The sequence below is a fragment of the Bombina bombina genome, chromosome 2 (assembly GCF_027579735.1).
Source record: "Bombina bombina isolate aBomBom1 chromosome 2, aBomBom1.pri, whole genome shotgun sequence".
In the NCBI taxonomy this organism is placed as follows: Eukaryota; Metazoa; Chordata; class Amphibia; order Anura; family Bombinatoridae; genus Bombina; species Bombina bombina.
Genome location: NC_069500.1, coordinates 978,025,266 through 978,052,159, shown reverse-complemented (window position 1 = coordinate 978,052,159; position 26,894 = coordinate 978,025,266). Strand labels below are relative to the sequence as shown.

At 38.3% G+C, this 26,894-nt stretch overlaps 1 protein-coding gene across 1 annotated transcript in view; it reads left to right on the top strand.

The window, feature by feature from the left end:
* CENPE (centromere protein E) overlaps window positions 1–26,894 on the top strand; it is a 261,773-nt gene that overhangs the window by 58,514 nt on the left and 176,365 nt on the right. Inside the window, exons 23-37 of the mRNA XM_053703505.1 lie at window positions 492–586; window positions 4,058–4,372; window positions 4,468–4,791; window positions 5,284–5,430; window positions 5,946–6,233; window positions 6,322–6,504; window positions 6,940–7,065; window positions 14,756–14,917; window positions 15,197–15,353; window positions 15,623–15,753; window positions 15,860–16,114; window positions 17,656–18,288; window positions 24,403–24,612; window positions 24,771–25,076; window positions 26,655–26,864. Coding sequence (XP_053559480.1) covers window positions 492–586; window positions 4,058–4,372; window positions 4,468–4,791; window positions 5,284–5,430; window positions 5,946–6,233; window positions 6,322–6,504; window positions 6,940–7,065; window positions 14,756–14,917; window positions 15,197–15,353; window positions 15,623–15,753; window positions 15,860–16,114; window positions 17,656–18,288; window positions 24,403–24,612; window positions 24,771–25,076; window positions 26,655–26,864 — 3,542 coding nt within the window. The remainder of the gene's footprint in view (window positions 1–491; window positions 587–4,057; window positions 4,373–4,467; window positions 4,792–5,283; window positions 5,431–5,945; window positions 6,234–6,321; window positions 6,505–6,939; window positions 7,066–14,755; window positions 14,918–15,196; window positions 15,354–15,622; window positions 15,754–15,859; window positions 16,115–17,655; window positions 18,289–24,402; window positions 24,613–24,770; window positions 25,077–26,654; window positions 26,865–26,894) is intronic.

Here is a 26,894-nt window from a genome sequence, read left to right as displayed (position 1 = left end):
AAAGATACATAATCCCTTTATTACCCATTCCCCAGTTTTGCATAACCAACACAGTTGTTATATACTTTTCACCTCTGTGATTACCTTGTACCTAATAACCTTCTGACAGCCCCCTGATCACATTACTATTTATTTTCTATTGACTTGCATTTAGCATTGTTTTGTGCTAAATCTTAAATAACTTTCTGTGCCTGAACACTGTGTTATCTATATGGCCCACATGAACTATCAAGTTTTTTGTTGTGAAAAGCAATTTAAAAAGCATGTGATTAGAGGCAACCCTCAAGGGCTTAGAAATTAGCATACGAGTCTACCTAGGTTTAGTTTCAACTAAGAATACCAAGAGAAAAAAGCAAATTTGATCAAAGTAAATTGGAAAATTGATTAAAATTACGTCCTATGTGAATAATGAAAGTTTAATTTTGACTAGACTGTCCCTTTTAAAAGCGTCTTTTTATTTTGTTTTATTTTTTTATGTGTATTATGTTTAGATTTGCTTTCACGTGTGGAACTAGATAAGAAGATTGTGGATTACTCTAAACAACTGGAAAAAGCACTAGAAGACAAAAATAATTTAGAGAAAGAGGTGAGTGAATTGCTTATTCGAATACAAATCCTTGCCTTGTGAAGTTGAATGTTTAAAAAAACAGGGGTTTTTTTTTGGGGGGTGGGGGGTAAGTTTATAGGAGTTTTGTATGTGGTCTGTGTGTTTAATTGTTTGTATGTAAATACATTTTAACCTTTTTATTACTTATCAGTCTCTTAGGATATACCATATTTTAATGTATGTGTGTGTGTGTGTACATATGTGTATTTTATTCATTTTGTTTGTGATATGTAAATCATTTATAAAGCATCTACATAATCCACAGCACTGTGATAAGTACAATTTCTCTTGTAAGATGTATCGAGTCCATGGATTCATCCATACTTGTGGGATATTCTTCCCTACAGGAAGTGGCAAAGAGAGCACCCACAGCAGAGCTGTCTATATAGCTCCTCTCTTAGCTCCACCCCCCCCAGTAATTCTCTTTGCCTACTCTAAGTACTAGGAAGGGTAAAGTGAGTGTGGTGACATAAATGTTAGTTTTTATTTTCTCAAGCAAGTTCTCTAGCAATGATGTAGCTAACCAAAATAATCCGATGGGCGGAGGATCACTCTTGCCATCTCTCAGCAATCCATATCCCAGGAGTAGAGAACTGGGAGGCGGATTTCCTAATTGGTCAGACTTTTCATCTGGGGGAGTGGGAGCTCCATCCGGAGGTATTTGCCCAGCTGACCCAGCTATGGGGCACACCAGAATTGGATCTGATGGCGTCCCGACAGAATGCCAAACTTCCTCGTTACAGGTCCAAGTCCCGGGATCTCCAGGTGGTACTGATAGATGCTCTAGCAGTGCCCTGGTCCTTCAATCTGGCCTATGTATTTCCACCGTTTCCTCTCCTCCCACGTCTGGTTGCCAGAATCGAGCAAGAGAGGGATTCAGTGATTCTGATAGCACCTGCGTGGCCACGCAGGACTTGGTATGCAGACCTAGTGGACATGTCATCGGTTCCACCGTGGTCTCTGCCAATGAGGCAGGACCTTCTAATCCAAGGTTCATTCTCGCATCCAAATCTAATTTCTCTGCGTCTGACTGCTTGGAGATTGAACGCCTGATTCTATCAAAGCGTGGTTTCTCTGAGTCGTTCATTGATACCCTGATTCAAGCTAGAAAGCCTGTCACCAGGAAGATTTATCATAAGATTTGGCGCAAATATTTTTATTGGTGTGAATCCAAGGGTTACTCATGGAGTAAGATTAGGATTCCTAGAATATTGTCTTTTCTCCAAGAAGGATTGGAGAAGGGATTATCAGCTAGTTCGTTAAAAGGACAAATATCTGCTTTGTCTATTCTTTTACACAAACGTCTGGCAGATGTCCCAGACGTTCAAGCATTTAGTCAGACCTTGGTCAGGATCAAGCCTGTATTTAAACCTGTTGCTCCACCATGGGGCCTAAACTTAGTTCTTAAAGTTCTTCAAGGGGTTCCGTTTGAACCTATGCATTCCATAGATATTAAGCTTCTATCTTGGAAAGTTTTGCTTTTAGTAGCTATCTCTTCGGCTCGAAGAGTTTCTGAGTTATCTGCTTTACAGTGTGACTCACCTTACCTTGTTTTCCATGCAGATAAGGTGGTTTTGCGTACCAAACCTGGGTTTCTTCCTAAGGTTGTTTCTAATAGGAATATCAATCAGGAGATTGTTGTTCCTTCACTGTGTCCTAATCCTTCATCAAAGAAGAAACGTCTTGCACAAGATTTCCATCAAACATCTTCATTGTTTGTTGTTTATTCTGGTAAACGGAGAGGTCAAAAGGCTACAGCTACCTCTCTTTCCTTTTGGCTGAAAACCATCATCCGTTTGGCTTATGAGACTGCTGGCCAGCAGCCTCCTGAAAGAATTACTGCTCATTCTACTAGAGCAGTGGCTTCCACATGGGCTTTTAAAAATGAGGCTTCTGTTGAACAGATTTGTAAGGCGGCGACTTGGTCTTCGCTTCATACTTTTTCCAAATTTTACAAATTCGATACTTTTACTTCTTCGGAGGCTATTTTTGGGAGAGAGGTTCTACAAGCAGTGGTGCCTTCTGTTTAAGGTCCCTGTCTTGTCCCTCCCTTCATCCGTGTCCTAAAGCTTTGGTATTGGTATCCCACAAGTATGGATGAATCCGTGGACTCGATACATCTTACAAGAGAAAACATAATTTATGCTTACCTGATAAATTTATTTCTCTTGTGATGTATCGAGTCCACGGCCCGCCCTGTTTATTAAGACAGGCAATATATTTTTATTTAAAAAAAACTTCAGTCGCCACTGCACCCTATAGTTTCTCATTTTTCTTCCTAGCCTTCGGTCGAATGACGGGGGTGGAGCTAAGGGAGGAGCTATATAGACAGCTCTGCTGTGGGTGCTCTCTTTGCCACTTCCTGTAGGGAAGGAGAATATCCCACAAGTATGGATGAATCCGTGGACTCGATACATCACAAGAGAAATAAATTTATCAGGTAAGCATAAATTATGTTTTTTATCCGCACAAGTTAACTTATGTGGTCAAGCTGTAAAGTGTTAGAGAACCATTCCCATGCGTAATAATATATAAATGATGACATTTTTACTTGTATGGGGTTGTGAGATTACATACTAAATTACGTAAGGTACTCTACTTAGAGAGTATAGTTCTTAAGTGAGTTTGTAGACTACGCATGAAACTGATATTTTAAATCAAGATTTTGTATTCTGTGTAAAGAATGCCATATATGTGCAGTACCACATGTCCTGTAAGTGCAATGAAGTAATAAAAAAGTAGGAGAGGAACTAAAAGTAATGCAACAGTAAAGAGTCTTTTAGAGGCATTCATGATGGATTCAAGTAAATGCAAGATGAACGGTTGAGCTAGGCCCAGCAAAGAGTTGCAGTAATCAAAGCAGGATGTGAGTGATCATGAGAGTTTAAAGTGATGGTGTTGTCAATGGTATTCATCCACAATCCCCACTTTTCAACTTTTTAATTACTCTTTAAATGTAGTATTTGTTTACAAGATTTTTATCCTTTTAGATAAGACATCTAGGAAGAGATCATTGAAAAATAGCTTTTTGGCACAAGCAAATAACATGTGATAAGTCAGGTCCTGAGAGTTGTTTTGACTTTCTGCATTCAAACCTCCACATGCTTTTGATCAGGGAAAAATGCTCTCTACCCCTAATAAAGGGAGGGAACCTTAGGGCCCCAACCGAGTAGTAAAGAGGCAGAGGATGCCTCATAGAAGGAACACTAAATGGAGAGAACCATAAAAGTGGTTGCTTATCCTATATCTGAGTATAACCAGTTCTTTAATTACACAAATACAACAGTCTATTTTGCTATTTATGCCACTTTATGAATGTTTTTTTTTTTTTCATACATAGAGACTTAAGTTATTGTGAGAGTTTTGTTACCGTCACAATAGTAGGTATTCCTATTGGTTGCTTAAATTGGCACTGATGGCTACTGTAAATTGTGACCACTCACATTTCAGGTTCATGAAGTTTCTGAAGAACTGGGTTTACTAAAGGCTGAGCGAGAACAATCTGCAATTGTAATGAGCAGCCAAGAATATAAGCTGCAGGAACAATCCAAGCAAATTGATAAGTTGACAGAGGATGTGGCACACTACGAGTCACAATTGCTTCAAACTGAAGAACAACACCTTGAACTTAAAAAAATGCATGAAGAGTTGCAGGAAAAATGTTTATTTGCAAACAAAGACATTTCTGAAAAACAAAACGAAGCTGAACAACTGACCAAAGAAGCAGAACAACTCAAAGGATTTGTGGAGATGTTAGAAGGGAAGGTAAGTAATGCAATTAACTTAAATTTAGTTATGATTCTCTTGAAATGCTTTTCATATACTATTGTGTTTGTGTATTTATTTTTCTGCTCTTAAAGCTGTCCTCCAAAACTCAAGAAGCTGAAGATCTTCAAGAGCAAGCTGCCAAACTCCTTCAGTTGCAAAATGAAAAAGAGGAACTTGAAGTTGCCCATCAAACACTTCTTCATGACATGGAAGAGCTGAAGGGCAATTTCAAGGGAATGCAGATTTCACTAGATAACCAGCAAATGGAAAAACAAGAGTTTGTTCAAAAACTTCAGGAGTTAAAAAATGAGATGAGTGAGTTAGTCATGGAAAAGGAAACACTTCAGCAGAAGATGGAAGACATTGAAGCTGAACGGGATAGCCTAAAGCAAGATCTAAATGAAAATATTGAACTGGTAACTAACCGTGTTATACTAAGCTAATTTTCTACTAGGTGTAACAAAATCATTACAGGCATAAGTGCTGATACCCATTTCTTAAATGTAAGGGCTTTAAAAAAATAAAATTAAAAAAAAAAGATTGCGTCTGAGAGAGGACTATTTAAAATGTATTTACAGATTTTTATAAACCAGATATTCCTGTACTGATTTCCTTTTTGTTTGTAAAGCATGTCTCTATCAATAAACTGAGCATTGGAAGTTCAGCTTATTAGCCAGGGAGCTGTTAGGACTTATGGTCCAGTTGTACAGAGACATACACTTTTTTAGCTTTAAACTGCAAAATAGTCATTTTTAGAATTGGAAATCCCTTTTTAACTTTACATTGATCTCAGAATGTACAATTTTGTTTTCCCTAGCACATCCTATAGTCTTGAAACTGTTTTGTACCCATCTTCAAAAATGTTTGTTTTTGAGTTGCTGGGTTTTTTATGTTTTTCTTTTCTTTAGTCAATTGAAACTCAAGAGGAGCTGAGAACTGCACAGGAAGAACTTAAACAGCAGAAACAGATTGTTAAAGACCTAAAAAAACAAATTGAGGAATATGCAGAAAGCACTTCACTAGAGACGGACTATCAAGGCATTTTGCAAGAAAAGGTTGGAGGGGGAAAAAAATTGGGCTATAAATGTTTGTGAGTGTTTGTTTTGTGTTTTTTATTTGTTGTTCGTTTTCTCTTTCTCTCTCGCACGTAACTTTTCCATTCTGGTCGTTTAATATTAAACTGCAAATACAACATGTTTATTATGATCATAGTCAAATATTGGAAGTTATTTTGTATTTCCAAAGTTATTTGCTTTTGGGCTCATAACACCTGCATATTTTTCATGATTTATGAAGTACACTAAAAGATTAGTTTTCCTTAAATTAACCAGTAGCATGAATAAGGGTATTTATTAGGCATTGGCATTCAGACTATTCGGGAACAAACGAATGCCAAATATGGCGTTTGCCACTGGCATCGCTCAGTAAATAGACAAATAGCTATATTCAACATTAGTTTGCTTCCTAATAGTTGAAATACCGTGCCTAGCATTTACCTTTTTCCATTTTTTACATATTTAAAATGTATTCTGAACATTGACTATAAAATATATTAACTTATGTTTTATAGGGGACTCTTCAAAATAAATTGCAAGAAAGTGAAACAATGTGCCAGAAACTTGAGGATGAGCTAAACGAGCTTAAAAGGGTTAATCAAAACTTGATAACAGAAATTGATTGCCTTCATGAAAGCTTGAAAACAGCCCAGGTGACACTAGAAAACGTAGAAGAGGAGAAACATGATGTTTCACAAAAACGTTGCCACCTAGAGGAGCAGTTGAGAACTGTATCCCATGAAAGAGATGAAGTAAAAAATGAAATTGACAAACTCAAGGAACTTGAAAAGACTGTTAGAGAGGTGTGTTGGGTTCCATGTTTTATATTTGCATTAAAAAGTCCCAAATATTTGTTTTCTATTTCTAATTGAATTCGAATATATCTTCTAGCGCCCTCTAGAAAATAATTTGTATGTTGAAAGAAACCAGTTGCATGATGATGTCATAGTTAAGCAACTAGAAGAAAAATTATTGGAAGCTCTAAAGGAGAAAGATGAACTGCAGGAAATCATAGGAAGTCTAAAAGAAGAGCGTAACCAACTGAGATTTGATCTGCAAGAAAATATTGAAATGGTGAGCCACAAGTCCACAATTGCCCTCCAAATGTTATGGATAAATTGTATGTTGGTGAGGCAAAGGGCTGATTTTAGTATCCTTGAGAATGGTTTCTCACTTGCAATTTACTGTGCCTTTTAAAGGGACAGTAAAGTCAAAATGTAATTTTTATGGTTCAAGATAGAGCATGTAATTTTAAACAACTTTCTAATTTACTTTTAGGGTTTAATTTAACTTTAACAAAACAAAAAATAACCATTTATTCATTTATGTAAACCTATAACTTAGTATTGTCAAAGCTGCATATAGTTTGCTCTTCCATGTTTTGTTTTTTTCTTCTTCTTTACATTGTGCCTTATTACTGAAAAGTGTGTGAAATTCTTAGTGTTCACAGGGACCTGCTTCTTTATTGCGATTTGTTTTAATTACTATATTTTTTTTATTTTCTTAAAGTCCATTGAAACTCAGGATGAATTACGATGTGCTCTAGAGGAGTTGAAAAAGAAACCACTGTTGGATAACATGAATGACCAAGTACAAAAGGATCAAACTAGAATCCTAACAGAATTGGAATATAAAGTAAGTTGTGTATACAATGTTGTTCTTCATGAAACATTTCACGCACTAATATAAAATACAGTTTTCTAAATGAGGAAACACTCCGTTTCCTTCAAGATCTTACATTAGGAAGTACAATTCTTCAAATTTATTTGATGCCATTATTTAAAGGGATGTTAAACAGTGATTAATGTTTTTAATAAAAACGCACTAAGCTGTGTCTCTTTTATACTTAATATAAATCATTGAAATATGTATTATTCATCAATTTCTTTTTCATTCTTTTTTTTCCCCCTACATTTGTTCAGTGCCATTTACTTCCTTTCGCAGCCTTACAAGGAGGAGGGGGGACTCTGCAGGAAAGCTTATCTTAGCCTGTCGTCAAAAAACTTCTAGGCTGGTTACTATTAAAGAACCAGTAAACGCAGCAAATAACCAAAACCAGAATAAATGTACAATCGCATAGCTGATTAAATCCAATCACATAGCTGATTAAATGCATAATGTATATGAGTACTCAAATGAAAAACATTGAATGTAAAATTAAGAGAGAAACTTTCTTTCTCCAACATAGGTGTGTCCGGTCCACGGCGTCATCCTTACTTGTGGGATATTCTCTTCCCCAACAGGAAATGGCAAAGAGCCCAGCAAAGCTGGTCACATGATCCCTCCTAGGCTCCGCCTACCCCAGTCATTCTCTTTGCCGTTGTACAGGCAACATCTCCACGGAGATGGCTTAGAGTTTTTTAGTGTTTAACTGTAGTTTTTTTTATTCAATCAAGAGTTTGTTATTTTAAAATAGTGCTGGTATGTACTATTTACTCTGAAACAGAAAAGAGATGAAGATTTCTGTTTGTAAGAGGAAAATGATTTTAGCAACCGTTACTAAAATCCATGGCTGTTCCACACAGGACTGTTGAGAGGAATTAACTTCAGTTGGGGGAACAGTGAGCAGTCTTTTGCTGCTTGAGGTATGACACATTCTAACAAGACGATGTAATGCTGGAAGCTGTCATTTTCCCTATGGGATCCGGTAAGCCATTTTTATTCAGACAGTAAATAAGGGCTTCACAAGGGCTTATTAAGACTGTAGACATTTTCTGGGCTAAATCGATTCATATATACACATATTTAGCCTTGAGGAATCATTTAATCTGGGTATTTTTGTAAAATAATATCGGCAGGCACTGTTTTAGACACCTTATTCTCTAGGGGCTTTCCCTAATCATAGGCAGAGCCTCATTTTCGCGCCGGTATTGCGCACTTGTTTTTGAGAAGCATGACATGCAGTCGCATGTGTGAGGAGCTCTGATACATAGAAAAGACTTTCTGAAGGCGTCATTTGGTATCGTATTCCCCTTTGGGCTTGGTTGGGTCTCAGCAAAGCAGATACCAGGGACTGTAAAGGGGTTAAAGATAAAAACGGCTCCGGTTCCGTTATTTTAAGGGTTAAAGCTTCCAAATTTGGTGTACAATACTTTTAAGGCTTTCAGACACTGTGGTGAAATTTTGGTGAATTTTGAACAATTCCTTCATACTTTTTCGCAATTGCAGTAATAAAGTGTGTTCAGTTTAAAATTTAAAGTGACAGTAACTGTTTTATTTTAAAACGTTTTTTGTACTTTGTTATCAAGTTTATGCCTGTTTAACATGTCTGAACTACCAGATAGACTGTGTTCTGAATGTGGGGAAGCCAAGGTTCCTTCTCATTTAAATAGATGTGATTTATGTGACACTGAAAATGATGCCCAAGATGATTCCTCAAGTGAGGGGAGTAAGCATGGTACTGCATCATTCCCTCCTTCGTCTACACCAGTCTTGCCCACTCAGGAGGCCCCTAGTACATCTAGCGCGCCAATACTCCTTACTATGCAACAATTAACGGCTGTAATGGATAATTCTATCAAAAACATTTTAGCCAAAATGCCCACTTATCAGCGCAAGCGCGACTGCTCTGTTTTAGATACTGAAGAGCATGAGGACGCTGATGATAATGGTTCTGAAATGCCCCTACACCAGTCTGAGGGGGCCAGGGAGGTTTTGTCTGAGGGAGAAATTTCAGATTCAGGGAAAATTTCTCAACAAGCTGAACCCGATGTGATTACATTTAAATTGAAGTTGGAACATCTCCGCGCTCTGCTTAAGGAGGTATTATCCACTCTGGATGATTGTGAGAATTTGATCATCCCAGAGAAACTATGTAAAATGGACAAGTTCCTAGAGGTCCCGGGGCTCCCAGAAGCTTTTCCTATACCCAAGCGGGTGGCGGACATTGTAAATAAAGAATGGGAAAGGCCCGGTATACCTTTCGTCCCTCCCCCCATATTAAAAAAATTGTTTCCTATGGTCGACCCCAGAAAGGACTTATGGCAGACAGTCCCCAAGGTCGAGGGAGCGGTTTCTACTTTAAACAAACGCACCACTATACCCATAGAAGATAGTTGTGCTTTCAAAGATCCTATGGATAAAAAATTAGAAGGTTTGCTTAAAAAGATGTTTGTTCAGCAAGGTTACCTTCTACAACCAATTTCATGCATTGTCCCTGTCACTACAGCCGCGTGTTTCTGGTTCGATGAGCTAGTAAAGGCGATCGATAGTGATTCTCCTCCTTATGAGGAGATTATGGACAGAATCCGTGCTCTCAAATTGGCCAATTCTTTCACCCTAGACGTCACTTTGCAATTGGCTAGGTTAGCGGCGAAAAATTCTGGGTTTGCTATTGTGGCGCGCAGAGCGCTTTGGTTGAAATCTTGGTCAGCGGATGCGTCTTCCAAGAATAAACTACTTAACATTCCTTTCAAGGGGAAAACGCTGTTTGGCCCTGACTTGAAAGAGATTATCTCTGATATCACTGGGGGTAAGGGCCACGCCCTTCCTCAGGATAGGTCTTTCAAGGCCAAAAATAAACCTAATTTTCGTCCCTTTCGTAGAAACGGACCAGCCCCAAGGGCTACGTCCTCTAAGCAAGAGGGTAATACTTCTCAAGCCAAGCCAGCCTGGAGACCAATGCAAGGCTGGAACAAGGGAAAGCAGGCCAAGAAACCTGCCACTGCTACCAAGACAGCATGAAATGTTGGCCCCCGATCCGGGACCGGATCTGGTGGGGGGCAGACTCTCTCTCTTTGCTCAGGCTTGGGCAAGAGATGTTCTGGATCCTTGGGCACTAGAAATAGTCTCCCAAGGTTATCTTCTGGAATTCAAGGGGCTTCCCCCAAGGGGGAGGTTCCACAGGTCTCAATTGTCTTCAGACCATATAAAGAGACAGGCATTCTTACATTGTGTAGAAGACCTGTTAAAAATGGGAGTGATTCATCCTGTTCCATTAGGAGAACAAGGGATGGGGTTCTACTCCAATCTGTTCATAGTTCCCAAAAAAGAGGGAACGTTCAGACCAATCTTAGATCTCAAGATCTTAAACAAGTTTCTCAAGGTTCCATCGTTCAAAATGGAAACCATTCGAACAATTCTTCCTTCCATCCAGGAAGGTCAATTCATGACCACGGTGGATTTAAAGGATGCGTATCTACATATTCCTATCCACAAGGAACATCATCGGTTCCTAAGGTTCGCATTCCTGGACAAGCATTACCAGTTCGTGGCGCTTCCTTTCGGATTAGCCACTGCTCCAAGGATTTTCACAAAGGTACTAGGGTCCCTTCTAGCGGTACTAAGACCAAGGGGCATTGCAGTAGTTCCTTACTTGGACGACATTCTGATTCAAGCGTCTTCCCTTCCTCAAGCAAAGGCTCACACGGACATAGTCCTGGCCTTTCTCAGATCTCACGGATGGAAAGTGAACGTGGAAAAGAGTTCTCTATCTCCGTCGACAAGGGTTCCCTTCTTGGGAACAATAATAGACTCCTTAGAAATGAGGATTTTTCTGACAGAGGCCAGAAAAACAAAACTTCTAAACTCTTGTCAAACACTTCATTCCGTTCCTCTTCCTTCCATAGCGCAGTGCATGGAAGTAATAGGTTTGATGGTAGCGGCAATGGACATAGTTCCTTTTGCGCGCATTCATCTAAGACCATTACAACTGTGCATGCTCAGTCAGTGGAATGGGGACTATACAGACTTGTCTCCGAAGATACAAGTAAATCAGAGGACCAGAGACTCACTCCGTTGGTGGCTGTCCCTGGACAACCTGTCACAAGGGATGACCTTCCGCAGACCAGAGTGGGTCATTGTCACGACCGACGCCAGTCTGATGGGCTGGGGCGCGGTCTGGGGACCCCTGAAAGCTCAGGGTCTTTGGTCTCGGGAAGAATCTCTTCTACCGATAAATATTCTGGAACTGAGAGCGATATTCAATGCTCTCAAGGCTTGGCCTCAGCTAGCAAAGGCCAAGTTCATACGGTTTCAATCAGACAACATGACGACTGTTGCGTACATCAACCATCAGGGGGGAACAAGGAGTTCCCTGGCGATGGAAGAAGTGACCAAAATCATTCAATGGGCGGAGACTCACTCCTGCCACCTATCTGCAATCCACATCCCAGGAGTGGAAAATTGGGAAGCGGATTTTCTGAGTCGTCAGACATTACATCCGGGGGAGTGGGAACTCCATCCGGAAATCTTTGCCCAAATTACTCAACTGTGGGGCATTCCAGACATGGATCTGATGGCCTCTCGTCAGAACTTCAAGGTTCCTTGCTACGGGTCCAGATCCAGGGATCCCAAGGCGACTCTAGTAGATGCACTAGTAGCACCTTGGACCTTCAAACTAGCTTATGTATTCCCGCCGTTTCCTCTCATCCCCAGGCTGGTAGCCAGGATCAATCAAGAGAGGGCGTCGGTGATCTTGATAGCTCCTGCGTGGCCACGCAGGACTTGGTATGCAGATCTGGTGAATATGTCATCGGCTCCACCATGGAAGCTACCTTTGAGACGAGACCTTGTTCAAGGTCCGTTCGAACATCCGAATCTGGTCTCACTCCAGCTGACTGCTTGGAGATTGAACGCTTGATCTTATCAAAACGAGGGTTCTCAGATTCTGTTATTGATACTCTTGTTCAGGCCAGAAAGCCTGTAACTAGAAAAATTTACCACAAAATATGGAAAAAATATATCTGTTGGTGTGAATCTAAAGGATTCCCTTGGGACAAGGTAAAGATTCCTAAGATTCTATCCTTTCTTCAAGAAGGATTGGAGAAAGGATTATCTGCAAGTTCCTTGAAGGGACAGATTTCTGCCTTGTCTGTGTTACTTCACAAAAAGCTGGCAGCTGTGCCAGATGTTCAAGCCTTTGTTCAGGCTCTGGTTAGAATCAAGCCTGTTTACAAACCTTTGACTCCTCCTTGGAGTCTCAACTTAGTTCTTTCAGTTCTTCAGGGGGTTCCGTTTGAACCCTTACATTCCGTTGATATTAAGTTATTATCTTGGAAAGTTTTGTTTTTGGTTGCAATTTCTTCTGCTAGAAGAGTTTCAGAATTATCTGCTCTGCAGTGTTCTCCTTATCTGGTGTTCCATGCAGATAAGGTGGTTTTACGTACTAAACCTGGTTTTCTTCCAAAAGTTGTTTCTAACAAAAACATTAACCAGGAGATAGTCGTACCTTCTTTGTGTCCGAAACCAGTTTCGAAGAAGGAACGTTTGTTGCACAATTTGGATGTTGTTCGCGCTCTAAAATTCTATTTAGATGCTACAAAGGATTTTAGACAAACATCTTCCTTGTTTGTTGTTTATTCTGGTAAAAGGAGAGGTCAAAAAGCAACTTCTACCTCTCTCTCTTTTTGGATTAAAAGCATCATCAGATTGGCTTATGTGACTGCCGGACGGCAGCCTCCTGAAAGAATCACAGCTCATTCCACTAGGGCTGTGGCTTCCACATGGGCCTTCAAGAACGAGGCTTCTGTTGATCAGATATGTAGGGCAGCGACTTGGTCTTCACTGCACACTTTTACCAAATTTTACAAGTTTGATACTTTTGCTTCTTCTGAGGCTATTTTTGGGAGAAAGGTTTTGCAAGCCGTGGTGCCTTCCATTTAGGTGACCTGATTTGCTCCCTCCCTTCATCCTTGTCCTAAAGCTTTGGTATTGGTTCCCACAAGTAAGGATGACGCCGTGGACCGGACACACCTATGTTGGAGAAAACAGAATTTATGTTTACCTGATAAATTACTTTCTCCAACGGTGTGTCCGGTCCACGGCCCGCCCTGGTTTTTTAATCAGGTCTGATAATTTATTTTCTTTAACTACAGTCACCACGGTATCATATGGTTTCTCCTATGCAAATATTCCTCCTTAACGTCGGTCGAATGACTGGGGTAGGCGGAGCCTAGGAGGGATCATGTGACCAGCTTTGCTGGGCTCTTTGCCATTTCCTGTTGGGGAAGAGAATATCCCACAAGTAAGGATGACGCCGTGGACCGGACACACCGTTGGAGAAAGTAATTTATCAGGTAAACATAAATTCTGTTTTTATCCTGTCCGTATTAAAAATGGCTCTGTGGCTTGCCCGCCCACGTCTAGAGGAGGATGAGCTTACTGTTAAAACTTCTTGCATCCAATTGGATGTTAGCTAATTTCCATTATTTTTTTCAATATGCGGATACTCACGAGACCTACCGCACGTGTGCACTTAACCTAACTTGTGAGTTCACGTAAAACACACACCGTCGCGAGTACAGTTACTTTATTGTACAAACAGGGAGACCAAACGCACTCCCATGTCTCCACTCACAAGGTTTATAAATGAGCTGTACAGTGCAGATTACATGTCAGATGTGAGCTACAAGTGCTAGTCACCCAAAGCACTGCAGAGGAATGTAGGGTTACTATACATGGCTCTTTGGTCTTGAACGCTCTACCTTCCAACACAATCGCATGCATATTAGCGCTGCGGAATCTGTTGACGCTCTACAAATAACCGATAATAATAATATAAGTCTTATGAATAACAGAGCTTCAGGCATGTTTGTGAATCCCCTATATAACCTGGTTGGTTGATATCTGTCTAACTGGTTAAAGGGACAATAAACAAACCACCAATAAAAGTTCCTGCTCTGAAAGGTTGACAACCACACACACAGGCTCTGTTGTCTTCTTTTCTAGCATGCAGGCGCTCTTCTGCTTCTGTGGACAGTGCACTGCTCCACCAAAGAAGCGCAGTCCTGCTGTGCCAGTGACGTAAGAGGCAGAAAAATGCATATACGTATATGCATTTTTCATTTGACAACCTCACCCATGTGACATAGGAGGACGGTAAAGATTAAAAACTACAGTTTTCTGTGATTAAAAGATGCAACCTACACAGGTACATCTCTGTATACCTAATTTTATATTGTGAACGCATTTTATGATGGTATCCTGTATTGTTGACTGGTCCTTTAAGCAAATAGATAACAGGGGGTCAGACTTGCTCATGCCTAGATCAGTCAGAATATAACCTAAGTTTCAAAGAGGTCAGCTCCCATATCACACTGGGACAGGGCTACAATGAGAATTTCTAAGTGCGTATCATACAAGAAAACAAGTTGTTTTGCTGCTTTTAGGTTTACTGATTTAACGTATTTGTTTTTACCGAATGAGCACTTTTTAATATCCCTTTAAGTGCAAAGTTGATCCATAGGATAAAAGTTCACTGGTTGAGAAGGAAGCCTCCCACAGCTCTGTTAGTCGACAGTGCCATTCCCTGCTTTTATAAGGAAAAAAAAAATGTTTTTCAGCACAGGAACCTTTTTTTTTTTTTTTTACATTGTTTGTTCTGTAGATACGTCAGTTGGAAGAACAACTTGATGCCATCGCAAGCGAGCGAGATAATCTTGTGATTGAGCTCAAGACAGCAGACCAGAAGCATGAGTCTACAGAGGCAGAAGAATGCAAATCTGTCTGCGTAGAAGAGGACATGAATAAGATCAAAGATAACCTGAGGGTGAGTGAATCATCCAATTAAAATAACAATTTATGAATGTTATTTGGCAGGTTAAAATTAAAAAGGGTTTTGTACAACTTGTATACCAGGAATGTTGAACATTGGCATGTTAGTTAAATCTCTAAAGAAAGGTTTGCCTTCTGTGTATTAAACATTAGTTAGCATAATTGCATATCTATTTTGTCCTATAATGAGGGGATACATTCTCATAGGAAAAGTAGTGTCGGTTAGTCTGGAATCCAATCAAAACGATAACAAAATGTAATCCTTGTTTTTTAGGAAGGTATAATGCAGGCAGATAATGAAATAAAGAAAACCTGTTTGAGATGTGCATGTCTTCTAGATGAAGAACAGGTTAATAAACTCAATCTTCAAAGTGAAATTGAGGAGAAAATAAAAATAATTAAAGAGCAAGAGAGTCAACTTCATGAAGCAGGTGAGAGAAAAATACTGCACTTATATAGTGTTCTACTACATTGGGTAAAGCACACATCTTTAAATCTGACTTTAACGTTGGAGTACATTCTTAAATGTAACTTTTAAAAAAAAAAAAGCTATTTAAAAATGTTTTTGAATGGGAACTAGGTGTAAGACCTTAATTGTCTAGATGTCAGAAAGTAAAACTCATTTTTCATTAGTTGGGGGTTTTGTATGGTTTCTCAACCTATAGATATCCTCTTTATACTTAATTTATTTTTACATTAGATACTAAATATAAGACAACAATAGAAACAATGGAAATGGTGACTAGGGAAAAAGACCAGCTGCTTCTTACTCTGAATTCTTTAGCAGAAACCAATGAGGCAATCGCAAAAGAATATGAAGCATTCAGACAGGTAAATCATATCACCATTTATATATCAAAAAATATATATTATATATAATAATTTATATTTTTTTTTAAATGTCTTAAAGGTAACTACTTTTGTATCGCTTATGTAGGAAAGAAAGACTAAAGACCAGTTACTGCAGACATCTTTTGAGATTAGTATGCTAAATGCTGAGGGAGAAATGAAAGAATCTCTGACCAGACTAGAAGATGCAGAAATTGAAAATTATACAAATACTGAGAAACTTGACCAACTACATCAGCAGCTGGTTACCATTTCTTTTGAAAAAGAAGAGCTTCAAAGTGTAATTGAAAACCTTAAAGAAAATGCACATCTGATAAGCGAGCAGCTTAAAGATGCTGAGAAGGTAATCATTTTCCCTATTACTTATTTTTAATGTATATTAAAGGACCAGTATACACAGATTTGCTTAACGGGACACTCAAGTCAACATAAACGTATGAGTCAGAAAGAGCATGCAGTTTTAAGATACTTTCCAATTCACTAAAATTATCACATTTTACACAGTCTTTTTATGTTCCCACTTTCTGGGGAACGAGATCCTAATGAGCATGTGCACAAGTTCAAAGGGAATATGTATACTAGTCTGTGATTGGCTTATGTCTGTCACTTGATACAGTAGGCCGGAAAATGGGTGAAAAAATAAATTTGTGAGGAAAAAAATCTGCTTATTTAAAATTCAGAATAGGTGTTAAATCATTGTCTTTTTATTATGCACTTGTTACTTATGCAATTCTACTGCATTGAGTGGTCCTTTAAATTGACACTAAACCCAATTTTTTTTCTTTCATGATTCAGAGCATGACATTTTAAGCAACTTTCTAATTTACTGCTATTATCAATTTTTCTTCGTTCTCTAGCTATCTTTATTTAAAAAGCAGGAATGTGATGCATAGTAGCTGGCCCATTTTTGGTTGAGATTCTGGGTTATGCTTGCTTATTGGTGGGTAAATGTAAGCCTCCAATAAGAAAGCGCTATCCATGGTGCTGAACCTAAAGTGGGCTGGTTGCTAAGCTTTACATTCCTGTTTTAAAATAAAGATAGCAAGAGAACGAAGACAATTTGATAATAGGAGTAAACTAGAAAGTTGCTTAAAATTTCATGCTCTATCTGAATCATGAAAGAAAAAAATTGGGTAGGGTGTCCCTTTCATCAACAAATGCATGATATAAATACAATGCAATAGCACTTAGAAAAAAAAAAAAATCTACTACTCACTTGAAGTTTAAACTAACAAATTGTAAAGTTATGTTTTTTTCCACTCATCCTGTATCATGTTGAAGCCTTTTGCACATGCTCAGTAGGAGCTGGTGACTCAAAAAGACTGCACATTTTGTTAATGTAAGTAAATTGGAAAGTTGTTTAAAACTGCATGCTCTATCTGAATCATCATGAAAGTTTAATTTTGACTTGATCGTCCCTTTAATATATTAATTTTATCCCCTATTACACAATGCATGGTGTGTGTGTGTATAATCTATATTAAATACATGCTGCATTTGTTTTGTTTTTTTGTTTGTTTTTTTAGAGACGGATGAAATCTTGTGAAATATATATGTGTATATATATATATATATATGTATATATGTATATGTGTATATATATATATGTGTGTGTGTGTGTGTGTATATATATGTGTATATATATATATATATATATATATATGTGTATATGATTATATATATATATATATATATATATATATATATATATATATATATATATATATATATATATATATATATATATATATTGTGTGTGGTTTAAAGAAATCCTTTAATTTTAAAATTACAGATTCCAAAAGGTTTGTCCATTGACATTGTCATGTTTTGTTTTTTTTAAATTTAAACTACCAATTATTTTCCCTGACTAATCATATGTTACAGGAGGCCAAGCAAAACTTTGAAAACCAGTTCAAAAATTCACAGGAATCATTGCTCCGTGAAATAGAACAACTGAAAGAGCAATTAAAGATCACTGAAACAAAACTTGAATTAAGGGCAAATAATGCACCTTTCTGTGAAAAAGAATCCAGTCTAACCGAATCTGCATTGGTTTTAAACAGTGAAACTATTGAGGTAGGCTTGTATAATTTCTCTAATGAAAAGGAAACAGAGATAAATCAAAGTAATCTATCTGATATGAGACTACTGGAAGAAAATCTTCAGTCCTGTCAGGCATTGATGAAAGTAATACAATGTGAGAAGCTGGAGCTTGAAGACAAACTAAAACACCTTCAAGAAGAGTTAATGATTGTAAGCCGGCAAAAGGAAGATCTTCAGTGCAAGCTTGTTAGACTGTTGGAGACCTCTGAAGAAAATACTCAAGAAAATGAGGGAAAACTGCAATCGGAAGATAAAGAAGCTGATGGAAATTCCTTTGAAAAGCTTATCCAGCTCCAACAGCAGCTACATCTTGCTTCCCAAGAGAGAATGCAGCTTCAGGATTCAATTGATAAACTTAAGAAAGAAAATGATCAACTTATGCTGATGATTGACCATCTAAAAAGCTCCGAAAACGTAATGCTTTATTATTTTTTTACTGAAATATAAATTATTTTTATTTGAAACCAAAAGTAGGATTCTGTTAAACGTACCTTTCTTTCATGTGATTGGCAAGAGTCCATGAGCTAGTGACGTATGGGATATACAGTCCTACCAGGAGGGGAAAAGTTTCCCAAACCTCAAAATGCCTATAAATACACCCCCTCACCACACCCACAATTAAGTTGTACAAACTTTGCCTTCCTATGGAAGTGGTGAAGTAAGTTTGTGCTTGATTTTCTTCTGTGATATGCGCTTCTCAGCATTTTGAAGCCCGATTCCTCTCAGAGTACAGTGAATGTCAGAGGGATGTGAAGGGAGTATCACCTATTGATTCTATGGTTTTCCTCACGGGAAATCTTTTCATAGGTTCTCTGTTATCGGTCGTAGAGATTCATCTCCTTCCTCCTTTTTCAGATTTAAATATATGTATTGTACTTGTATTTGCCATGAGTCAGGTTTATGTATATTTCCTTTTGTAGACTATCCGTTTCAAAATTGGAAATCATATTTAGGAAGTTCTTACCTGGGGTATAGTCTTTTCTTCAAATTGACTGTTTTTTGTTTTGTTTTTTCATTACATTTTGCGGGCAAAATTAGGCTCTCGAGGTTGCAAAATGCTGATGTTTATTGCGTAATTTTTTTGGCGCAAAGGTATGTTCAGTGACGCAAATTCGTAATTTCCAGCGTCTTAGTTGACGCCAGGTTTCCTTGCACAAGGTTGCGTCTGATGACGCGAGTTGTGTCACTTCCGGATGTTGTTAGCGCCAAAAAAAATTATTTTGCGTTGTGCGTCATACTTAGTGCCAAATAATTTAATTATTTAAACCCCATTTCTATATGCCTCTTGCCTTTTTTTATGCTCAGAGGGCTATGTTTGCATTTTTTTTCCCATTCCTGAAACTGCCATATAAGGAAATTGATCATTTTGCTTTATATGTTTTTTTTTCTCTTACATTTGCAAGATGTCTCAATCTGATTCTGTCTCAAACAACTGTTGGAACCATGCTGTCTGATAACAGTTCTACCAAAGCTAAGTGTATCTGTTGTAACTTAGCGGAGATTATTTGTCCTGCTGTAGTATGTAATAGTTGTCATGATAAGTTTTTACATGCAGAGAATGTATCCATCAGTACTAGTACAATGCCTGTTGTTCCTTCAATATCTAATGTACATGATATAAAATATTTATTGCTGATGCAATTCACAAGGCTTTGTCTGCTATTCCGCCTTCTAATAAACGTAAAAGGTCTTTTAAAACTTCTCATAAAGTTGATGAAATTTCAAATGACCGGCAACATACTGAATTATACTCCTCTGGTGAGGATCTATCTGATTCAGAAGATCCTACCTCAGATATTGACACTGACAAATCTACTTATCTGTTTAAGATGGAGTATATACGTTCCTTGTTAAAAAACAAAAAAAAAGGTGTTGATTACTTTGGATATTGAGGAATCTAGTTCTCTTGATACTAAAACTAGTAAACATTTAAATTCTGTTTATAAACCACCTGTTGGAACTCCAGAGGTTTTTCCAGTTCCTGATGCTATTTCTAAAATGATTTTAAAGGAATGGGATAGGCCTGGTACTTCTTGTATTCCTTCTATGTTTAAAAAGTTGTATCCTTTGCCAGCAGCTAGATTGGAGTTTTGGGGAAAAAAATCCCCAAAGTTGATGGGGCTATTTCTACTCTTGCCAAGCGTACTACTATTCCTATGGAAGATAGTACTTCTTTTAAGGATCCTTTATATAGGAAACTTGAATCTTATCTAAGGAAAGCTTATTTATTGTCTGGCTATATTCTTAGGCCTGCTGATGTTGTAGCTGCATCAACTTTTTGGTTGGAAAGCTTAGTGCAACAGGAAACAGATCCTGATTTGTCTAGCATTGTTCGCTTGCTTCAACATGCTAATCATTTTATCTGTGATGTTATTTTTCATATCATCAAAATTGATGTTAAATCTATATTTTTAGCTAGAAGAGCTTTGTGGCTCAAATATTGGATTGCTGACATGGTATCTAAGTCTAGATTACTATCTCTTTCTTTCCAAGGTAACAATTTATTTGGTTCTCAGTTGGATTCAATTATTTCAACTGTCACTAGGGGGAAGGGAGTTTTTTTGCCTCAGGATAAAAGATCTGAGGGTAAATCTAAAGCTTCTAATCGTTTTTGTTCTTTTTGACATAATAAGGAACAGAAAGCCAGTCCTTCCCCCAAAGAATCTGGTTCCAATTGGAAACCTTCTACAAGTTGAAATAAATCCAAGCCTTTTAAGATACCAAAGCCAGGCCCCAAGTCTGCATGAAGGTGCGGCCCTTATTCCAGCTCAGCTGGTGGAGGTAGATTAAAATGTTTCCAAAACATTTGGCCAGATTCTGTCCAAAATCAGTGGATTCAGAGTATTGTCTCTCAAGGGTATCAAATAGGATTCAGAGTAAGACCTGCTGTGAAGATTTTTTTTTCTCACACGTTCCAGCAAATCCAGTGAAGGCTCAAGCTTTTCTGAAGTGTGTTTCAGATCTAGAGCTTTCAGGGGTAATCATACCAGTTCCATTTCAGGAACAGGGTCTGGGGTTTTATTCAAATCTATTCATTTTCCCAAAGAAAGAAAATTCATTCAGGCCAGTTCTGGATCTGAAAATTTTCAATCGTTTTGTAAGAGTGCCAACTTTCAAAATAATGACTATAAGGACTATTCTGCCTTTTGTTTAGCAAGGTCATTATATGTCCACGATACTTACAGTATGCATATCTTCATATTCCGATTCATCCAGTACACTATCGGTTTCTGAGATTTTCTTTTATAGACGAGCATTACCAATTTGTCACTCTTCCATTTGGCCTAGCGACAGCTCCAATATTTTTTTTTCGAAGGTTCTTGGTGCCCTACTCTGTAATCAGAGAACAGGGTATTGCGGGGTTTCCTTATTTGGATATCTTGGTACTAGCTCAGTCTTTACATTCTGCCCAATCTCACACAAATCAACTAGTGTTGTTTCTTCGGAAACATGGTCGGAGGATCAATTTACCGAAAAGTTCCTTGGTTCCTCAGACAAGGGTCACCTTTTAAGGTTTCCAGATAGATTCAGTGTCCATGACTCTATCTCGAACAGACAAGAGACAAATGAAATCTGTTTCAGCTTGTCGAAACCTTCAATCTCAATCATTCCATTTAGTGGCTATGTGCATGGAAGTTTTAGGTCTCATGATTGCAGCATTGGACGTGATCCCCTTTGCTCATTTTTATATGAGACCTCTTCAGCTTTGTATGCTGAATCAATGCTGCAGGGATTATACAAGGATATCACAATTAATATCCTTAAATCCCAATGTTCGACTCTCTCTGACTTGGTGGTTAGATCACCATCGTATAGTTCAAGGGGCTTCTTTTGTTCGTCCAACCTGGACTGTAATCACAACAGATGCAAGTCTTTCAGGTTGGGGAGCTGTCTGGGGATCTCTGACAGCACAAGGGGTTTGGAAATCTCAAGAGGCGAGGTTACCAATCAATATTTTAGAACTCCGTGCTATTTTCAGGGCTCTTCAGGTTTGGCCTCTGTTGAAGAGAGAACCATTCATTTGTTTTCAGACAGACAATATCACATCTGTGGCATATGTCAATCATCAGAGTGGGACTCACAGTCCCCTAGCTATGAAAGAAGTATCTCGGATACTTTCTTGGACGGAATCCAGCTCTTGTCTAATTTCTGCGGTTCATATCCCAGGTGTAGACAATTGGGAAGCAAATTATCTCAGCTGTCAGACTTTACATCCGGGGGAGTGGTCTCTCCATCCAGATGTGTTTTTTCAGATTGTTCAGATGTGGGGCCTTCCAGAAATAGATCTGATGGCTTCCCATCTAAACAATAAACTTCCCAGGTACTTGTCCAGGTCCAGGGATCCTCAGGCGGAGTCGGTGGATGCGTTGGCAGTTCCTTGGTTTTACCAACCTTCTTATATCTTCCCGCCTCTAGTTCTTCCAAGAGTGATCTCCAAGATCATCATGGAACAATCATTTTGTGATTCTGGTAGCACCAGCATGGCCTCACAGGTTCTGGTATGCGAATCTTGTCCGGATGTCCAGTTGTCAACCTTGGCCACTACCTTTAAGACCAGACCGTCTGACTCAAGGACCATTTTTCCATCAGGATCTCAAATCGTTAAATTTGAAGGTATGGAAATTGAACGCTTAGTCTTAGACGTTTCTCTGACTCGGTGATTGATGCTATGTTACAGACTCGTAAATCTGTTTCTAGGAAGATTTATTATTGAATTTGGAAGACTTATATTTCATGGTGTTCTTCTCATAAATTCTCTTGGCATTCTTTTAGAATTCCTAGAATTGTACAGTTTCTTCAGGATGGTTTGGCTAAAGGTTTGTCTGCAAGTTCCTTGAAGGGACAAATCTCTGCTCTTTCCGTTTTATTTTACAGAAAGATTACTAAGCTTCCTGATATTCACTGTTTTGTACAGCCTTTTGTCCGTATCAAGCCTGTCATTAAATCAATCTCTCCTCCTTGGAGTCTTAATTTGGTTTTGAAGGCTTTACAGGCTCCTCCTTTTGAGCCTATGCATTCTTTGGACTTTAAACTACTTTTTCAGAAAGTGTTGTTCCTTTTGGCTATCTCTTCTGCTAGAAGAGTTTCCGAATTATCTGCTCTTTCTTGTGAGTCTCCTTTTCTGATTTTCCATCAGAATAAAGCAGTTTTGCGGACTTCATTTAAATTTTTACCTAAAGTTGTGAATTCTAACAATATTAATAGGGAAATTGTGGTTCCCTCTTTGTGTCCTAATCCTAAGAATAAGAGATCCTTACATTCCCTGGATGTTGTAAGAGCTTTGAAATATTATGTTGAAGCTTCTAAATATTTCAGGAAGACTTCTAGTCTATTTGTTGTCTTTTCTGATTCTAGGAAAGGTCAGCAAGCTTATGCCATTTCCTTGGCATCTTGGTTAAAGCTCTTGATTCATAGGCTTATTTGGAGTCTGGTCAGGCTCCTCCTCAGAGAATCACAGCTCATTCTACTAGATAAGTTTCCACTTTGTGGGCTTTTAAGAATGAAGCTTCAGTTGATCAGATTTGCAAAGCAGCAACTTGGTCTTCTTTGCATACATTTACTAAATTCTAACGTTTTGATGTATTTGCCTCTTCTGAAGCAGTTTTTGGTAGAAAAGTTCTTCAGGCAGCTGTTTTCAGTTTGATTCCTCTGCTTATGTTTTAAGTTTTTTTTCTTTTCAATTATGAGAGAATTTTTTTTTGGTTGTGGATTTAATTTTTTCAGCGGAAAATGGCTGTTTTTATTTTTATCCCTCCCTCTCTAGTGACTCTTCTGTGGAGTACCTCATCTTGGGTATTACTATCCCATACGTCACTAGCTCATGGACTCTTGCCAATTACATGAAAGAAAACATAATTTATGTAAGAACTTACCTGATAAGTTAATTTTTCATATTGGCAAGCGTCCATGAGACCCACCCTTTTTATGGTGGTTATGTTTTTCTGTATAAAGCACAATTATATTTCCAGTTCATTTTTGATGCTTTTTACTCTTTTTTTCTATCACCCCACTACTTGGTTATTAGTTAAACTGAATTGTGGGTGTGATGAGGGGTGTATTTATAGGCATTTTGAGGTTTGGGAAACTTTGCCCCTCCTGGTAGGATTGTATATCCCATACATGACTAGCTCATGGACTCTTGCCAATATGAAAGAAATGAATTTATCAAGTAAGATCTTACATAAATTATGTTTTTTTAAAGTTTGTTATAAATCCAAGTATGTAAGCATTTTTATGTATGTATGTGTATATATATATATATATATATATATATATATATATATATATATGTGTGTGCAAAGGAGGGCACTCTCAGGTCTTCATCAACAAGAGTTTATCTTTATTTCATGAATCACATCACAAATCGATCTCATTATACTTTTGTACATGGGTTTTTTTTTGGGGGTGGAGTTACCACCAGCATTTATTTTAATTTTTTTTCTAGCTCAAAAGTCCCATTTAAACTAGTGTTTAGATTGGCATTGGTGCCTGTAAACATTGTAATATTTGGTAATATATATGTTTCAGGAGACTATTGACAGACTAAATGAGCAATGTCTGGGTTCTCAAGAGGCTTTGGTAAAGGAAATTGAAAGTAAACAAGAATATAGTCAGCAAAGTTGTTCCTCTGAGATAAAACTGCCGGAGGAGACTCTTCTGACTACCGAGACATTACTGGAAACTATACAAAATGAAAAGAGAGAGCTAGAAAACCAGCTACGTGTTCTTCAGGAAGAGGTAACATAATGCAAAAAGAATAAATATTTTAAACACATACTCTAATCTTTGGATAATAAATTGTGTTCTATTGAATTTGTTGCTATCCACAATTGATTTTGACCTATACCTTAGGTGTTATTTGCTTTTGATTTGCTTTTGATTTGCTTTTTATGAAGGTTTTGAATCTTAAAAATGAATTGCACCAGAAGACTGCTGAGGAGCAACAAATAACTGACAAATATGAACAAGTCCAACACAACCTTAAATTGAAGGTGGATGAACTAACTGAGACTGTAACATACGCAGAGTCAGCACTAGTGGCCTTGCGCATGGAGAAGATTGATGATGAACAAAAATTAACTGATCTTCAGCAGAAGATGGACATTGTTCTCCAGGAAAGGGATGAACTGCTGAATGCAAAGGAGAGTCTTACAGCTGTGAGTGAGCAATTGAAAGAAGCCCTAGAACATAATATTTCAAAGGTATGAGGGTGTTCTTTTTTGCAAGTATTTCCTAATATACTCCCAGGCATTATTGAATAATTTTACTGTCTCTTCCTATCATAAGCAATGACTTCTATCCTTCTCATAAGCTAAACTAGTGTTTAAGTTCTCAGTCTTATGAATTAAAAATATATACCATTATACTTTTTGTACATGGGGTTTTTTGTTTTTTTTGGAGGGGGGGATTTATCACCAGAATTTATTTGAAAAAAAAATCTAGCTCAAATGTCCTATTTAAACTACTGTATAGATTGGCATTGGTGCCTGTAAAAATTGTAATTTTCTTCCTAAATGGAAAGAGTCCACAGCTGCATTCATTACTTTTGGGAAATAAGAACCTGGCCACTAGGAAGAGGCAAAGACACCCCAGCCAAAGGCTTAAATACTCCTCCCACTCCCCTCATCCCCCAGTCATTCTTTTCCTTTCTTCCCAGGGTAAGCCTTCATAGTTTAGAGGTTTTTACTTTCACCTTCCACTTGAAAGACCCAGGTTTGAATCCCCTCAGGGTATTAAAGAATTTAAAAATAGGAGGGTGTAGTGGGCCTCGTTGAGATTCTGTGCTTCTCCCCTTTTGAGACCTATGGGTCGGTCTGGCAGCTTTGATTGCCTAGAGTATTCTGATGACTTGAGGAATCCGTTTTTCAATTGTCGTTTTTGGTGCTTTCACATGATGTTGAGAATAAAATTTGCTGTTTTGGTGCCCGCTCCTTGTGTTTCTGTTGGTCTGGGTGTTGCCTCCCCTTGTTTGTCATGGACCCATTTGGGTCTTTGAGAGCTTGGCTTGTTCTGTTTTTTTTTTCCTTTTATGGAATTTTGTTGTGTGTCCTTTCGGTTTTCTTTTGGTTTTTCCTTGCCCTGTCCCTTGGGAGTTTTGGGCTGGTGTTCCCTTCGCTAGTAAGGGGTGTGTGGTTGGGGGGCAACTGCTGGGCGACGGTGTCTTCTGGAGGACTGTTTGCTCAGTTGAGTCTGATTTTGCAGTCTCTAACTAGGCTTCCGGACTATCTGCGGGTCAGTGTTCTTGGGGCCTTTTCCATTCAGTGTTCTCGGCTTCGGACTAAGCAAGGGTTTTGTTGGGTAGTGGTTTCAGGCCTGGTGCCCTCAGAATGGGCCGTCTCTTGTACCCTCCCGTCTTGGCATTTAGTGTCCTCTATAGCTGGGGTATTGTTTTCCAAAAATTAATTAATGCAGCTTTGAACTCTTTCCATTTATGAAAAAAAAAAACATAAATTATGCTTACCTGATAATTTTCTTTTTCTTCAGATGGAAAGAGTCCACAGCTCCCCACCCGTATTTTTTATGTGGGGCGTCTGTATTTTTCTTCTTCTGGCACCTTTTTCACCCTATTTCTTCTACTGTTCCTTGTTCCTCGGCAGAATGACTGGGGGGATGAGGGAAGTGGGAGGAGTATTTAAGCCTTTGGCTGGGGTGTCTTTGCCTTTTCCTGGTGGCCAGGTTCTTATTTCCCAAAAGTAATAAATGCAGCTGTGCGCTCTTTCCATCTGAAGAAAAGAAAATTATCAGGTAAGCATAATTTATTTTCCTAATATATGTTTCAGGAGACTATTGACAGACTAAATGAGCAATGTCTGAGTTCTCAAGAGGCTTTGGTAAAGGAAATTGAAAGTGAACAAGAGCATAGTCAGCAAAGTTGTTCCTCTGAGATAAAACTGCCGGAGGAGGCTCTTCTGACTACCGAGGCATTAATGGAAACTATACAAAATGAAAAGAGAGAGATAGAAAACCAGCTACATGTCCTTCGGGAAGAGGTAACATTATAATGCAAAAATGATAAATAG